At 39.5% G+C, this 18,729-nt stretch overlaps 1 protein-coding gene across 2 annotated transcripts in view; it reads right to left on the reverse strand.

The window, feature by feature from the left end:
* The window catches only part of RHOBTB3 (Rho related BTB domain containing 3), a 53,205-nt gene that overhangs the window by 28,105 nt on the left and 6,371 nt on the right, over positions 1 to 18,729 (reverse strand). The window contains exons 4-6 of one of the 2 annotated variants that reach the window (XM_045796453.2): positions 10,202 to 10,353; positions 6,533 to 6,644; positions 3,722 to 4,087 (exon numbers count right to left, since the gene is read on the reverse strand). In XM_045796453.2, the coding sequence (XP_045652409.1) occupies positions 3,722 to 4,087; positions 6,533 to 6,644; positions 10,202 to 10,353 (630 nt within the window). Of the gene's footprint in view, positions 1 to 3,721; positions 4,088 to 6,532; positions 6,645 to 10,201; positions 10,357 to 18,729 lie in introns of both variants that reach the window. The other variant, XM_045796452.2, reaches the window with a different exon arrangement.

The following is an 18,729-nucleotide window of genomic DNA, read 5'->3' on the forward strand; positions in this document are numbered from 1 at the left end:
ACCTGACACCACCTCTTCTCTGGGTCTGGACATATAAGCAGAGAACAAATGGAGCAGAAATGCAATAGCTCAGTGGCAGGTTAGGAAGCCTGTCCTCTGACTGGTCAAGGGCCTGCAGCCAGCTCTCCTTGCCATGATGCACCTCTGCCTCTACTGGCTCTTCCTGGGCTCACGTCGTTTCCACCCAGCCACGAAGCACCCCCTGCCCACCCTCAGGCAGCAGCTACCACAGGGCACCTCCGGCTCCAGCTCTGAAGAGCTCACGTCAGTCTGTCTTGCAGCTGGCCCCATTTTGATTTTGTGCCCTGAGACTGATAGACTGGTCCCTGCCCTGGGCCTCTGGACTGAATGCCAGCCTCTTTGAGCCCCCTGGCTAGGGTTGGTACGTGGTTCCTCACAGGGCAGGTGGCGCAGCTGCGTGCGGTCCAGAGCATCAGCATGACGTGGGAGACTGCGTGAAATGCAGTCTCACGCCCCACCCCCCAGCCTACTGAATCAGAATCTGCATAGGAGGGGGGCCTGGGTGAGTCAGGTCATGACCCCAGGGGCATGAGATGGAGCCTGGCATTTGGCTCTCTGCTCAGCAGGGACTCTGCTTCTCCCTCTGCCCCTCCCCCTGCTCGTGCTCCTTCTCCCTCCCTCCCTCTCTCTCTCAAATAAATAAAATCTTAAGAAAAAAAAAAAAGGCTCTGCACATGAACAAGATAAGATCCCCAGCTGACTTGCATGCACAGTAAGCTTGAAAAGCACTGGTACAAATGATGGACAAGCTGTAGCCCCAACCACCTGTCGTCAGAATAATGGCCTTACTGAGGTTGATCTCCAGAATAATGGAGCTTCCTTATTAAACTCCTGTCTTGCCTCCTCTATTCCACCTCCCTACTATCGCCAGAGATGATCGTGTCAAAGCCCAGTCTGATCATGCTTAAAATTCTAGAACAGCTTCGATGAATAGCTTCCATCTGGCTTGCCAGCCTCATCTCCTGCAAGCCTTCACCTCCCACTCTATGCTCCAGCCGTGGGAAACTGTGCTTCCTGGAAAACAGCACTTACTCAAGATTACATTTTCCTTAATGTATGTTTCTCAATAAATTAACTGCTTTCAAATAGCATCAGTGTCAACACATAAGGGGGCTGAGGAAAGAACTTCTTTTTTTCTTTCACCTTTTCTTCCATCTGCATGTATTAATTTTGCAATTTAAGAAAAATCACTCCTCTGGGAAACAAACTGAGGGCTTGGGGGGGTGATGGGATAGACTGGTGATGGGTATTAAGGAGGGCACGTATTGCATGGTGCACTGGGTGTTACACGCAAGTAATGAATCATGGAACTTTACATCAAAAAATAAGGATGTACTGTATGGGGACTAACATAATAAAAAAATAATATTATAAAAAAAAAAGAAAAAGAAAAAATCACTCCCTACAAGAAAGACAAGTAGGTTCTGTCACTGGAGATACAACTAGCTATTTATTGCTACCTTATTAAAGAGGATATAACTGACTTCAAAGTGTTCATGTGCCTTCGAAAGTATTCAATAGATATTGTAGCAAACTTGCTGAATAACTCATAATTTCAACAGTAACATCACTGAAAAGCCAAACACTTCCTTCATAGTTCTCTAAACACCATTAATGACTTTTTTCTTTTAACATGTAAACATTTTTGTTTTTCAGAACTAGCCTTAAATTCTAAACTGTGAGACTCAAAGTTTAAACATAAAAATCTGTAGTAGTAAATGAAGTGTTTAGTCTGCTTTATTCATATGATGATTCACAGCTACTAGAGTCTACTCACTGATTCAACCAACACAAAACCTGCCATGTTGAAGGCGCTGTGTTGGAGTGCTCTGTAGGAGTGGTTATTTATGCCTTTCCCAAGCCATATTCACTGAATAATGTGTAAGACCTACTACCGTTCCACTCCTACATAGGTATATGTATGTACATATATAAAGGTTTTTTAAAACTTTTTTTAAAAGTAATCTCCACACCCAACATGGGGCTTGAACTCACGACCTGGAGATCAGGAGGCACGCGCTCTACTGACTGAGCCGGCAGGTGTCCCCATATACATACATTTTAATCCGCTTAAATCTTCATACTGCAACTGCACTTTTCAAAACCATTAATTTTTTACTTTAACTTATAGTAAAATTATATAACCACAGCCCAAATGAAAAAAAGCAAAATCTTATATTAACAGCTATTATTTCAAACTGAAGACTATCCAAAAGTTTCTTACAAATATGAAACAGCATTTTATTTGCAAACCTTTGAAGTCTAAAAACAGATTATGAATGTTTCTCCAGCCACATTCCAGAGGAGTGACCTTAACTTAATATTTCATCAGAACATGATTCCAAGCGAAAAATTAAAGAGAGAAGTTCTCGGAAAATTTTTACTTCAATGCTTACTTTAAAAATCATTTTACATCAATTCTTTTCCATTCTTATATGGGACACTTAGATGTGACACCCTCAATTCATTAGCTAAAATGACTCAGATAAAACTTCTATTTTTTAAAATATAGTAGCTACAAGTATTTAAAAGGACAAGAAGAAAAAAAATTGATAAGCTCTATCTTAAAAAGATAAGTGCACTGTAAGAAAAAAAAGTAAAATCTAAAAGAGTCAAAGTCAGGGTGCTTGGCTGACTCAGTTGGTGGAGTGTGTGACTCTTGATCTTGGTGTTGTGGGTTCAAGCCCCACACTGAGGTGTAGAGATGACTTAAAAATAAAATCTTAAAAATTAATTAATTAAATTAAACAAAGTTGTTCAGATCTCAGTCTAAACTAACATTAGATACTGTTTCCAGTTGCTAAACTGAACGCAAGGACCCTAATTTCTCTCAATTCCCTCCAAAATCTAAGAGTAAAACAGAAAAGTGAATAAATGGCCAGCTTTCAAGATGCAGATACTGAGGAGCCTGGGAAGCGCAGCTGGTTAAGCATCTGCCTCTTGGTTTCGGCTCAGGTCATCATCTCAGGGTCATGACCTCAGAGTCCTGAGACCAAGCCCCACATTGGGCTCCCCACTCATCTGGCAGTCGGCTTCCTCTCTCTCTGTCTTTCCCTCCACTCACCCTCTCTGTAGTCCGTGCTCGCGCTCTCTCTCGCTCTCTCTCTCTCAAATAAATCCTTTAAAAAAAGATGCAGATACTTATTTTCATTTAGACTTTGAAAATTTTGTTTCTTTAGAGTTAGTCTAGACAATAAATTCTCGTATTTTCACATTTTGGATATTTTTTTTTTAAAGATTTTATTTATTTGTTTGACAGAGAGACAGCCAGCGAGAGAGGGAACACAAGCAGGGGGAGTGGGAGAGGAAGAAGCAGGCTCCCAGCAGAGGAGCCTGATGTGGGGCCCGATCCCATAACGCCGGGATCACGCCCTGAGCCGAAGGCAGATGCTTAACAGCTGCGCTACCCAGGCGCCCCTACATTTTGGATATTTTTGTTTAAATAAAATACTAACACATCTGCTCAGTAGGAAAAGAAATTATTATTTTCACAAGTAGATTTAAAACCAGGGCAAGCAAACTTATAAGGAAGATGGAAAGCTTGAACGAATTCCTGTATATAAAGACTATTTCATGTATAATCCTTGCCTCAGAAGGTAGAAAGAAGATAAAACTGAAATTAACCAATACACCTGAGGACCACAGGCACAGTTGCTTTCAAAAGCTTAAGAGAACGTACCAGAACCATTTAACAAGATACCTGAATAAATGAAGCGCAGAATGTCCGACAAACAAGAACAGAAGAGGGCGTCTTTGACAATGACACGTAAGGGTGGGTTGCCTGGAGAATCCTGACTAGCACCTGGAAATGCAGTGTCTCTGTTGATAGCGAAGAGGTCCTGGGTAGTTCGGATGATACTGGAATCCTGAATGTCTGCGGGACTCTTCACATTGAAAAGTAGCATGAAAACATGGCTTACGGCACACAGAACAATCTTGTGGGCCTCGGCAACTTCCTTTAAATCTGGGTTGTAAAATACCACATCCACACACTGGCAGCAGAACAGTAAATTATTTAAATCAGAGTTATAATGCGATGCTTCAGCCTTTAAGACGGGCATTTTCTCTGTTTCAAAAAAGAAAATAAAAGTGATAGATTATTCTTTAGGTCTATAGACCTAATCATTTCAGGTTTCTTTTAAACACAACAAAAGAATATCTTCTTAGTATTATTAAGTTGAGCCATATGAAATTGCCAACATTTGGCCATTTGTGACCTACGAAAACAGCAATTTTGTGTAACTTAATCTAATTATAAACACATATAAATTAATTATCCTGAGATAACAGTCACAGAAATACTGTACTTTTTATAGTGCAAATGAAAATTATACTAATGCCATTAACAGCAATAAAATAGTACTTCTCATTATTTGCATGTCCCCAAATAAAATACCTCTCCAAAGACTAAATTTTAGTATGTTGGTAGTTATCATTCCTTACTTCCACCTGATAAAAAATTCAAACAAATTACTGAGCTAGCTCTGAAGAACCTAACCTCACATTTGAAGTCGTTTTCCTCCTGGGTTTGGACATGGAGGGGGGAGGAAATTGTAAAATTAAATTATGAAAACTGTAACCTCTCAAAGCCCGTCCTCAGAGTCTTGGGACTCCATTGTTTGAAACCATCTTGACCATTTTGTTTTGATCCTAAAATTAATATTTTTTCCCTCCTAGTAAAACAAGAACCAGTCTTTCCCCCTCAGCACACCTCAGGTAGAGTGTTGGTTAGACTCCCCACTTTCCAAAAAAAGGATGTAACCTTCCATTTCCTAGTTTGATCACTAACAAAGATAATGAGCCCTCAGTCAATTCAGAATATCCCCAAGAGCATCACACCCTAGGCCCTCATCAGAGACCCTAACTGTGAAATATCTGCTGGCTAGCTTTTATCCCAAGCTGAACTGAGGAAAGTGTTGTCTGTAAAGGGCTGCTTGAAAGATACACAATCTTCTAAATCAGAATTCAAACTTTTTTAGGAATGAAAATTCTTTAAAGCAAAACTCCAGTTTCTAAAACTGATAATAACAAAGTACTTTGGTGGCTAGGCTTTTCCTGAACTGTACCCCTTCCCTCCACAGCCTAAGGCACCTCACAGACCCCTAATGGCTTAAGGACAATCTGAAAGCCACATGCCCCAGAGCCCAGGATCTATCCTTAGAAGAAACGAGCACCAGAATGAATGTTCAGTGTGATACTTAACAAAAGGGCACAAGGTACCACCTGGGAGAACAGAGACAGCATTTGCTGACCAGACACTTGACACTTCGGAAAGCCCTGTCCACTACTAGTGCCCCAAGCGGAGACCCCCATGAGAAATTTCTCCTACTGCTAAATGCCATGAACTGCTTTGCTTTCTCAGAGGAACTATTGTGTTTTCTCTTCTTGAATAATAAGAACCAAGAAATTATCTATCTTCATTGTTTATTTGGCTATTCCCCACCCATCTTCTCATCCGGAAAGTATTTAAAGCAGCAGGTTTGCTACATAACAGACCAAGTCTCCACTCTTACTTTGCACACCAGGAAGTTCAAAGCCAAATTGTGTATCATCTAAGATCTATCTGCATCTAAAAAAAAAAAAAACCTGGAATTGACTTCCCATACTAATTTATGTTTTCCTGATTTTTAATTTATATAGATTTATTTAACAAGTACTTACCAAGTACCTATATTTTAAAACAATTTCCATAACAAATCAGTCTGAATAGAGTACTACTATTATATTTCTATGACATAATTATGCGATAATGTTGATAAAAGTTAATTTTGATAAAAATTATATTTATTTATTTTTAACTTTATTTTCCTCTAACCTTGTGTTATGAACATTTTTAAGCATTCAAAAAGTTGAAAGAATGATACGATAACCACACACATATCCTTCACCTGGATTTTGCAATGGACATTTTGTCATGTTTGCCTTATCTCTAGCTACATACACACTTACACACACCCTCAAGCTGCTGAACCACTTAAAAGTAAGTTGTAATCATCAAGATACTTTAGCTCTAAATGATGTCATATTCATTTCCAAAGAATAAGGACATTCTTCCATTAATCATACCCATTACCATACATATAAAAATTAACAATTCTCTCATGTCACCCAATTACCAGTCCATATTACAATTTTACCCAACTATCCTAAGAAAGTCTTTAACATGTTTTTATTGAACCGTATCCAATCAAGGTTCATGCACTGCATGTCGTTGTTCCTTCTCTCAGACTCGAGTCTACGATAGCTCTTCATCGCACACACTATTTTTTTAAAAAGCTATAGACTCAAGTTTAAGACAGTATTCCTCAAAAATGGGTTCAAGTACCACCTGCTTCAGAATCACCTGGAAACTTATTTTAAAAGCAGATTCCACACCCCATCCCAGATTTACTGAATAAGAATGCCAGGTAAGTCCTCAACATACTCAAATTTGGGAACAACCGCTCTAAGACTTGTGAAGTGATCTATAATAAATATCAATTGAACGTCTAGACATTGGTTAAAAATGCACCTGGTTGTTCAAGCTGAGGTGGTCTAATTCCATGAAATGAGTTGCTCATTTTCCTTTTCTTCATTTTTTCACTTGTCTTCTGATTTAAGGCTTGAATCATAAAATACTCCAACTAAAACATGAATCGAATTTTAATTAAAGCTTCAACAAAATTATGTATCTGACATGATTATTGGTACCCCAAATCACATTTGCCAAATGTTTTTAATGCCAATACCATCTACATGTAAGCTTTAGCAAACACTTTTGAACAAATTTTTATTTTAAAAAATGTATCAAGTAGAACAGACTGTGCTTTGTCTAAGCATAAATAAACTATCCATTCAAGAAGGAACTGTTTATTCTCTTGAATAATCAAGAAAGCCCAGCAGTACAACTGTGTGACTGTCAATAACCATCTCGTGGGCAACCACAGCAGTTAATACTAGAAAAACTCAAGGCAGGACAGACCCGGCTTTATGTCACAGAAGCTCATATCAGCTAGGGACGTTTACACATGCTCTATCTTTTTCTTGAATAAATTACATTGAAATACGTCCTTTAGGTTATAAATTAAAAATCCTGGGGCACCTGGCTGGCTCAGTCAGTAGAGCATGCAAATCTGGATCTTGGGCTTGTAAGTTTGAGCCCTACATTAGGTGTAAAAATTACTTAAAAATAAAGTCTGAGGGGGCACCTGGGTGGTTCAGTGGGTTAAGCGTCTACCTTCAGCTCAGGTCATGATCTCAGAGCCCTGGGATCAAGCCCCGCATCAGGCTCCCTGCTCAGGGGGGAGCCTGTTTCTCCCTCTCCCTGCACCCCCTGTGCTCTCTTTAGCTATCTCTCTCTCTCTCTCAAATAAACAAATAACATCTTTCAAAAAAACAAAAAGAAAATCTTAAAAAAAAAATAATCCTAACCACACGTACTCCTCGCACAGTTCCAGGCCTAAGTCTTACACTGTGAGGCTTGGGGCAAAAGAATAAATAGAGGTCTATGTACCATATACATAAATATTTAAACTTTGTAAATAAAGAAACCAAACTATTATGTAAAAGATATTCTATCTTCTTGCTTTGACAAATGTATCATCATGAAAGCCTAGAAGGCCAGGTTTGGATTTAAATTCTCAGTCTTCTCAGAGCTTCCTACAGCACAGGGAGAACTGGCCCCTAACTCCCGGGCCCCAAGACTGCCCCTTCTCTTCTCACCCCCTGCTCCATCCCATGCCTTGAGGAGCTTTATGCATACAAGTAGACATCCACGCTTGCGTATCCAAACTCTACTTTCCCCTCCCCCATTCCTCATATGCAGCCATCCTTTGGCCACCTTTCAGACCTATGGACACACACGCACTAGTAATGCAATCCACTTTCAGGAGGACTGATCCAGGAAAAAGGCCTGCACAGGCCAGAGAAACAGACTGAGAGCGCTGGTCAGAGAATTCTAGGCTCCTGGGTTTTGGAACACGGTTGCAGCACTGTTCTATTGTACAGTGTTGTTCTGGGTTGATGGAAATGCTCTGTAATATCTGTGCTATTGAATAGAGTAGCCACAAGCCACATGTAGCTATTAAGCACCTGAAATATGGGTAGTGCATCTGAGGAAGTGAATTTTCTTTAATTTAAACACAAATCGCCGCCTGTGGCTGGTGGCTACCATAATGGATGGTGCAGGTCTAGAAGGGCTACCAGCGCCAGGTGGGCATACCCCCTTGGCTCCATCAACTTTTGCCACGGCGGGGCAACTGGAGGAGGGCCAGATGGGGCTCTCTAAAGCTGAAGGGCACAAAGCCCTCTAGCCCAAGTCTTCATCCCTGACCCTTAAATACAAGGTTTAAAATGCTCCTTGCACTCGGACATTATCACCCCCACCTATACTCCTGCAAGTACCACTATTTCTTACACTCAAGATCGAAGCCGTACTTTTCAACAATCTCAAAACAGATAATTCTGATCTTATTTCCATAGTCTCACCAAGTCTTAAGGAAAAAAGAAACTGCCATGTCTTTCTTCCAACCTTGACCACATCTTCAATCCTTATCATGCATCCAACTCTAACTGCAACACCAGGTGTGAGTAACAAAGAGAAACAAGGAGGAGGACGCAGAAGCGAGCAAAGTGGGCTTGTAAGTTGGCAGGTGGGAAGAGAGACCTTGAGATCTCAGGTTCAGGAAGTGGAGCAGGGAACAAGGAGACCTCCAGACCCCCAAGAGAGCCAGCCCCCTCCTCTCCAACACATGAAACCAAGCTATCATTTTTCCCCAGTTTCCTGAATATTTCAAGAAAATGCAAGATTCTTAGACTAAATTAAGATTTTTTAAAATCCACTACAACATAATATCTTTGACAGGAAAATTAGATTTCAGTCCTCTCTACCTTTCCACCCTTTCTACTTTTAATTTATCACTGCAAATAAATAAGACAAAAGTTTCTCACAGTCATTATGATACCAATATTGTGAGTCTATCTTCCTTAATGCTATGTTATCAACATTTCTTTACATTAGTGGGCTGTATAATAGCCACTTATACATGATAGAAATCAGAACCATTTATATTTGGTTCTTATTTTATCTTTGGTTTTTATTTGGAGTTTGGTAACTGTCTGGAACAAACAAAATTTCTACAGTCATCTGTGGAGACCTCAACATGTTGACATGGATCAACATAATGAATATTCTGGCATATTGGAAAGAGTACTTGACGGAGATCCAGGGAACTAATGGAGAAGTTCAGAGTGCTCCTGCTTCATGCAGGGTTTGCTTTGGTTTAAACCTCTCATCCATGTTTAACAAATGTGTCTGTTGAGTGGAGTCACTTCTTAGAGGGTTGAAAAGATAGTTCCAAAGTCAGTTAATACTTACATGATACAGCTCCACACTATTCTCCAAGCACCACACAGTCCTAATAGAGTAGGGTAGATGCTGTGTGCTAAGACGGGCCTCAAAATGCCTATAGGACCCAATAAATGCCATAGTTACAGAGCAAGCAAATCCCAAATGTCTTTTTTTAAGATTTATTTATTTGAGAGAGAGAGAGCGTATGTAAACGCAAGCAGGGAAAGGGGCCGAGGGAAAGGGAGAGGAGAGAAGCAGACTCCTCGCTGAACGTGGAGGCCGAGGGCTCGATCTCAAGACCCTGAAATCATGACCTGAGCAGAAATCAAAAGTCGGACACTCAACCGACTGCACCACCCAGGTGCCCCAACAAGCTATTTGTATAAGTAGTTTCTATGGACATTTTTGAGCTGAATCATTTAGGAGTATACAAAATCTTGACGACGCACACGTGGAGGAAGAAAAATCATTCTTTTCAAATTGTAGTAGAAATGAAGGAGAACTTTCAGGGCCCAATGGTTTGAGTTGTAAGGCTCGTTGAACTATATAAAGATTACGAATCAAATGACACCGCAGGTTTGTGTAAGTAAATATGATTCGATATGTACAACAAAACACAACACTGTCACCAAACGGAAAATTCTAAAATATCCTATTGGACAACAGAAAATGCTTCATTTGGATAGAAAAATAAAATTATAATTTTACTCTTTACTTCTACTCTCAGTGTGTTTCTCAAAGTTAAAACCAATCATGCTTTTAAAACTAAAGTTCTAATTGAGGTTCTAAAAAATAGCTACACAGCCAACCTGACAAATGACTTAAATTTATGTAACAGGGATTGCCACTTACCACTCCTCCAAAATATTTCCCTATATAGAAGTCATCAAGGCTGTGTAGTTCAAGGTAGGTAGCTCCCAGTTCTTTGGCAAGCTGGATTCCTTCCGTCGTACTGACACAGCTCCCTCTGTCTGAGGTACACAGCGGGCACGTACAAGGCAATTCTTCTGAGAAAATAAGTATGAGTAATAACGAGCTTTGAAATTAAACAGGAAAAGAAACACACACAGGCAACCTGAACATTAAACAACAAATTAACAGCTCATACCAGAACCACAGTTCAGGGGCATTTGGTATATATACTATCAACTAGACTCTGAATAAAAAGCATCAGTGTTAATAGAAAGTTCCCTAAAGTAAACAAGCTTTGAGTGCAAGCGGAATAAACAGTATCTTAGAAAACAGAAAAACTTAAAAATAAGTGAATATATATTACCAAGACTTTTATAGTAATTAAACCAATCAACTAGTAATGGAGGACATGTTTCCCTTTATACAATGCTGACACCCTATCAATAAAAATTAACAACTTAATTGCCCATAGAAACCATGGAAAACAGTGGGTTAGCTCTTTTCCTTTTTCTTTCTTTCTGTCTGTCTTTCTTTCTTTCTTTCTTTTTGTAATAAACTCGAAATATATTCACCGAGTTGACTAGATCTGAATCCTCAAGGCTGCAAAATTTTGTAGATTTCATATAAAGTACATTTTTATTAATCCAGACATTTCAATTATTAGACTCTAAAGTATATTTGACTGCAGAAACCAAATTCAATCACTTATCTTTCTATTCAAGATTAAAAGTCATAAACTAAAGGAATAAAAAGTATTTATTCAAAATGTGAACTATCCTAAGCCTCATGGTTGTACCACGTACAGGTGTATGGCTGGGCAGGTGGTAGATCAGCATATCTATTAGGACACTCCTTAATAAAGCAAAAAATGTATATTCAACTCTAGATTCATCAGCAAGCTTTGTTTTGCTTCATGACACATCAGATACATCATTGTTTAAACGGCAGCCAAATCAAAGAGGGATAAATTCATTTCTAGAAATGCATGTTGTTATGGATTAGTTTCCCTAAGAAGCAGACTCTCAGATGGAGACTGGTGTACAGGAGGTTTATTGGGGGAATGATCTTGGGAACAAATGTTCTCAGGGATGAGGGAAGGAGGACTGGGCAGAGAAAAAAATTCAAACTGCAATATAGCTACAACAAAGATCTCAGAGGATCCTACTTGGGGTTCTGGAGCTTAGATGGCCCTTTAATGGTTCCCCATTTGGGGAAAGGCAGCTGGGCCTTTGTGCTCCTAAATCAATCAAGATAATCAGTGATTAGATGAGGGCTGCCATGGAGGGGGCAGAACCTTGAGCAGACAACTTCTATCAGCACAAAGTAATACCTAGGAAGGGACACAGCTGTCCACCATCAGCAGCCCACAGTGTGGTAACTGAGGGAGTAAGTACAGTGGCCCTCAAAGGGCATTTGGGGGACACCTGTGTGGCTCAGTTGGTTAAGTGTCTGACTTGAGTTCAGCTCAGGTCGCAATCTCAGGGTTGTGAGATCAAGCCCCACGTGGAGCTCTGCATTCAGCGTGCAGCCTACTTGAGAGTCTTTCCCCCTCCCCATCCCTCCCTGTCTGCTTTTCCCCGCTTTCTCTCCCTCTAAAATAAACAAATAAAATCTAAAACAAATTTTTTTTTTGAAAAGGACATTTGGGCAACTTCCCACAGTCTACACAACAAATTCCTTACCAATGAACTGCATATAGGTAGACCATATATATGTACACAAAGGATATTTAGGGCATGTGCGTGCTATGCATGTAACTACGTAGATAATTTCAGCTTCACTGAAAGCATTTTAGAGCTCAGAAACCAGGAATTTACATCCTCCTTTTGCAAAGGAAGAAACTGGGGCTCAGGGAAGATAAGTGACTTGTCCAAGTCTCTTTGTGTGTCTGAGATGGAAAAACAACGATAAAACTGTTACTTGCTCTGATAAGCAAAGTGATATCAAAAGATAAGATAAAAATTCAGTTTGAGTAAAGACAGTGATTTAAAAGTTAAGCATGGGTTCTCAAAATTAAGCCACGAATTCTGAGTTTTTGCTTTTACTTTTTCCAAGATCATCATGGGTTTGGAGCACATGAAGTTTCTATACAGAATTTAGCCTATCTTGAAAAATAACACATTGGTATTTCACATTCTTTACAAAGAATCATACACAGTGCCTTTGATTTTCTGAAGACAGAGGCCTTCTTATGTCTACAAAGCTCTCCTTATGTTGATGGAATGGGGTGAGTAGGCAGCCCATCTTATTAAACTGTATTTCTAAACAAAAATTGAGCAACCGGTTTCAAGTGAAAAATAAAGTGAACATAATGTAAAATAATTTTTAACAAGTAATCTTGATTTGAAGGAAAATCTATCTAATTTCAGGTTTAACCCAGCTAACCAGGGTTTTCCGTTGTGTGTAGCCATGGCCCCTTACTGACATACACGCCTAGAAAATTCCTCTTCACATCTAGTCTTCACATCTCCTCTGTGACACAGAAGACATTGCTTTTTGTTCACATGCACCCAAAAGGGAAAAAATGTCTCGTCATTATGTGGTGGGTATAGCAGGAAAACCAACAAAACATTTACGGAATAAATAAACCTACATTATGCATTTTACCAGGAACCATGAGAGGACCCAAAATAATTTTAAATTGCGGTGCCTTCTTCAGGAGATCACTCCTGTGAGCGCACCTCAGGGTCACAAGGACTCCAGACATCAGTGTTACACTTTTGGTTAACAGTACAGTCTTTTTTCTTTCTCTTATGTGACATCCTTTAAGGTGTTATCACAAATGTCTATTTTTTTTGGAAAGCAAACACACGGTAACTCTGGAATTCAAATGAATGGCATTTCTTTCAAAGCAGTGGCTTTCAGAATCTGTAGGGTGATTCTTACAATGTTGCCAAGTGCTTGAAAGTTTTAGAAATCCTTTTCAGAATTCTAGCCTAGCAATGTACTCGACTCTATCAGAATTTCAAAAAGAAAAGACAGGATGCCCATTTTGGGGAGCTTAAGGCTATGAATACCCCTAGGCATGTTCAGAAAAAAAATTCTTTTTAAAAGACAGGTTCAATATTTAGTAAAAGCCAAAAATTTGTTCAAAGCCAAATGTGGTGAAGAAGACACACAAGTCAAGCTTGTCAAAATATGTGTAACAAAGGAAAATGATGAGACTGATTGTGTTTGCTGAGCTAATTCTAAAAAGAGCTCAGGAGAGGAATTATCAGGAGAACACACAGCACAGATTCATGTATTGCAAGGGACTGGGGGAGGTTAAGCAATAAAAATCCTCAGGTTGAATATCAGATTTAGCTTGGTAATTACTTTGCAATCACATCTATATGTGAAATTAATTTCATCTTGTTTAAAACCATTCATTCACTAACTGAACAAATGTTTATTGAGTACCTACCATATATCAAACAAGAAATACACACAGATAAAAGCTCATAGTCAACTGAGCCAACATAGACATGACTGCAAATTATAATACATATAATAAATACTAAAATAAAGTATGCAAAATCACCACGGGAACAGAAGGGAAGAAATGAACTCTGCCTGAAGATTACGGAAGGCTTCACAGAAGAGGTAGTGATTTACTGGATAAGTATGAATTTGCCATGCAGATATGACAGGAGGGGCACTCCCATTAGAGGATATAGCATATACGGAGGTCTGGGTGTAAGAAAGAACAACAACACATTAGCTTCCAGTTTCAAAATGGCAAGCTAAGCTCACATTGCAACTCCTCTCCCTGCCAAATCACAGAAATGACTAAACAAAGAGGGGAGGGAGAGGGAAGGAGAAAGGAGAGAGAAATGGAAGGAAGGAAAAAGGGAGGGGTGGGGGAAAGAGGAAGGGAAATGTGCATATAGAGCAACACTCAAAAATTAAGAGGAGAGAAACTCATCAGCCCAGGAAGGAGGAGTGCCTAAAGGAGAAAGGCAGATAGCATAGGACCACTCCTCTCCCTGCCAAATCACAGAAATGACTAAACAAAGAGGGGAGGGAGAGGGAAGGAGAAAGGAGAGAGAAATGGAAGGAAGGAAAAAGGGAGGGGTGGGGGAAAGAGGAAGGGAAATGTGCATATAGAGCAACACTCAAAAATTAAGAGGAGAGAAACTCATCAGCCCAGGAAGGAGGAGTGCCTAAAGGAGAAAGGCAGATAGCACAGGACCAAAGAGGGAAGCTGAAGCTCAGAGGACGGGTGGGAAGTCACACGCTGGGCAACATCAAGAATACTCAATGCTCAATCATGGGGGAGCAATAAGGAGGCCCACCGACAACTGAGTGGAGGTCAGCTGAAGACCCCAGTGGAAGCAACGAGGCCTGCAGATCTCATATGAGCTCTCACTCCCACCCCAACCTCAGAGAGCAGTTGGGCAGAGGAGGAGAAAGGCGTTAATCCAACAGAGAATCTAAACTGCAAAACTACGCAAATTAAGAATTACCCAACATTTAAGAAGCCTCCATACTATGAAATAAAATCTCATCAAATGAAAAGACTTAGATTGTCTTCCTTAAAACAAGACTTAATAGACCAATCAAAACAGAATCTTAAAATAAGTATAATTAATTGAGAGAGGTTTTCTTCTTAAAGTATTTACATTCTTAAAACAGGTAGAAGAAATTATGAAAAACAACCAGAGATCTTGGATATGAAAAGCTGTGGAAATTTTTAAAAGTGTAATAATGCAAGAGGGCAGGATAGATCCTGCAGAAGTAATCTGTGAGCTGGGGAAAAGACCAAAGAATTCTCCTATAACACAACACAAAGAAATAAACATTAGGAAACATAAAAGAAAGATAAGAGAAACAGAGGAGAGATCCAGAAGTTTCCACATCAGTCTAATAAGAGTTCAAAAAGGACAGAATAGAGAAAATGAGGGAAGGTGATACCTGAAGAAATCATGCAGTTGAGACTTTCCCAGACCTAAAGAAAGACATTAAGTTCAAGCAGTTCAGTGTGTCGGGTACATAAGACACAAAAGATCGTGCCTACAGGTTGCAGAAGTAGTCAGGAGATAGACCATGAAGGATCATGTCTTTTAGGTAAGACATGACAAGAGAAAATTACTGAAGTGAGATACAAATACTGGATTGGAAAAAGAGTATCAGTGGGAACTCATGATTAAAAGATATGTATTTTAAAAATATATATATATCCAATGAAAGGGCCTTGAAGCAATGACAAAGTTATGAGCACCCCTAAAGCCCTGATCTTGGTTTCTAAATATCATGGCTCACTAAATGGAACCAGGGATCCCTGAAGAAATGACTGATTCCAGGTGAGCCTGGAACATCTTATGCCAGAAAACAAGGAAGCACTCAAAACTTAATTGCAACTAGCTTGAAAAGACTCTCTCCATGCAAATTTGGAGTAGTGTGAGCAACAGAAAGAATAATGAGAAGAACAGATTATAAAATATTGAATTAAAAAAATCCACTAACTATAATGATTCTAAAAGAAAGATGTGGGAGCAGAGAGAAGGGAAAGTTCTATTTACAGAAGAACACCAACTAATAAGTGTAGGTGGAATGATAGAAAATCACTATTTTGCAATCACAGTCATCACAACTAAAGGAATTATGCCAAATAATGGGCTTAGATTCTTTAAAAATGCCAATGTCATGAAAGACCAAAAAAAAACAAAACAAAACAAAACTCTGGGGAACTTTTCTGGATTAAAAGAGACGAGAAAGACATTAGAGACACATAAAAAAAAGATGTGAAGAGCGAAGAAATATGCTGGAAGAAACACTAACTGTAATTTTCTTCTCTATATAGAAAGTATCAAAAGTGGTTATCATATGAAGAAGTAATCAAAGACTATGCAGACAACGAACATAAGAAAAATTAAAGAAATGTCAAGCTGTTAAATAACAGAAATATTTTTTAGATATTTGCAGTATTTGACAGCTTTTTATTTTTTTTATTTAAATTCAATTAGCCAACATATAGCATATCATTACTTTCATATGTAGTGTTCAATAATTCATCAGTTGCATATAATATGCAGTGCTCACCACATCACGTGCCCTCCTTAATGCCCATCACCCAGTTATCCCATCCCCCCACCCACCTCCCCTCCAGCAACCCTCAGTTTGTTTCCTACAGTTAAGAGCCTCTCATGGTTTTTCTCCCTCTCTGATGACTTTCAATTCAATTATCCCTGCCTTCCCCTATGATCCTCTGCGCTGTTTCTTATATTCTACATGAGTGAGATCATATGATAATTGTTTCTCTCTGATTGACTTATTTTGCTCAGCATAATACCCTCCAGATCCACCCACATCAAAACAAATGGTAAGTATTCATCCTTTCTGATGGCCAAGTACTATTCTATTCTGTGTGTATATATATATATATACACACACACACACATATATATATACCACATCTTCCTTATCCATTCATCTGTCGATGGACATCTCGGCTCTTTCCATAGTTTGGCTATTGTGGACATTGCTGCTATGAACATTGGGGTGCAGGTGCCCCTTTGGATCACTACATTTGTGTCTTTGGGGTAAATACCTAGTAGTGCAATTGCTGGGTCATAGGGTAGCTCTATTTTTAACTTCTTGAGGAACCTCCATACCATTTTCCAGAGTAGCTGCACCAGCTTGCATTCCCACCAACCGTGCAAAAGGGTTCCCCTTTCTCTGCATCCTCGCCAACATTTGTTGTTTCCTGTCTTGTTAATTTTAGCCATTCTGACCAGTGTGAGGAGGCGTCTCATTGTGGTTTTATTTGATAGCTTTTTAGATTTGCAACTTGTCATGCTTCCTTTTCTCTTTCTAAATGTGTGTGTGTGGGGCGCCTGGGTAGTGCAGTCGTTAAAGCGTCTGCCTTCGGCTCAGGGCGTGATCCTGGCGATCCGGGATCGAGTCCCACATCAGGCTCTTCCGCTATGAGCCTGCTTCTTCCTCTCCCACTCCCCCTGCTGTGTTCCCTCTCTCGCTGGCTGTCTCTCTGTCACATAAATAAATAAAATCTTTAAAAAAAAAATAAATAAATAAATGTGTGTGTGTGTGTGTGTGTGTGTGTAATGTTGTCACTTTTTCCTTACAAAGGACCTCTAGAACTGTATAAGTTTTAGGGCCTACAAGATCAGGAACTGCCCCTTTAGGCCAAAAAGAAGGCCACTATGACAGATAATTAAATGACCAGGATCTGAAATCCAATGAAGATAAAGAGAAAACAATGAATTTGAGGTTTATTTGGAATGTGAAACCAAAAGAGCTTCTTAGCCCACTGGATATGGTGAATGGGAGAAAAACTGGGTTGGATGATTCTAGTTTGGGTGAATGCATAGGTTTGGCATCATTCACCAAGACAGGGAATTCAGCAGAAAGAGGAAGATTCTGTGGTAACACGGGTTGGAAGAGAAACTAGAGCTGGAGAAAGAGACTGGGTATTTCATCAGTGTCTATACAGGGGAAGGGAGAGCAACATATTAACAGATTCAAGGTCAGAGTAAACAGCAAGAAGAGGTGAAGCCAAAGGATGGAACCCTGGCAACAACTAAGGATCTACTGGTTCAATATGTGTATTGGGGGGCAAGGGGGGCAGGGGGTATTGACTAGTAAGAAGACAGAGAATTGAAACAACCAAGAAAGAAAGAGTAGCTTTTTTAAATGGAGGGAGAGATGTGTTCGAATAACCTCAAAGGGTGAATTGTTATTAAAATATAAATTAAAGTGTTAATTATATGGAAATGGAAATCAAATTTGGCAATAAGCATTTAACTGGTAACCCTGGGTGGGAACAAACCCAGTGTAATTGTGAAAGTCAAAGTCAGACTGTAGTGGACTGAAGAAGAAATGGGAAGTCAGGAAGTGCACTCGGGAAGTGTGGATGACTCTTTCAAGAGTCGAGGGCAGCAATAAAAAGAAACATAGGGAAGTAGAGGGGATGTGGGGTCAAGGAAGGGTCAAGTCTGCTTCATTTGTGTCTCCTAATACCCTATGACCATGACCCAAAATCCTACTCCTAGGAAACAACCTAAGCATCACGAAAAGGAGAATGAATAAATATATTACAGCACATTCACACAACTGAAAAATACACAGCAAAATAACAAGTTTAGATAAGCACCACATGGATGAATGTAGGTATTATGCTAATTGAAATTAGAAACAAGATACTACATACAGTATAATCCCATGTATATGAAGTTTTAGAACAGGTAAAACTAATCTATACTGTTAGAATAGCGGTCATCTCTGGGGAGGGGGGCTAGTAACTAGGAAGAGGCATGAATGAGCCTTCCAAAGTGAGGCAAACATTCTCTTTCTTGACCTGTAAGATGGCTGCATGGATGTATAAACGTGTAAAAATGCATTAAGCTGCACTCATGGTACCTAGTGAACTGTGTGTCCTTTACTTCGCTATACCTTAATGAAAAGGAAAAAAATAAATGAATCAAATTTTAAAGACAGCTTCACTGGGGAAATACCACTATAAAGAACTA

Source organism: Ursus americanus, chromosome 5 (genome assembly GCF_024610735.1).
Source record: "Ursus americanus isolate L20-20 chromosome 5, mUrsAme1.1.p, whole genome shotgun sequence".
Taxonomy (NCBI): domain Eukaryota; kingdom Metazoa; phylum Chordata; class Mammalia; order Carnivora; family Ursidae; genus Ursus; species Ursus americanus.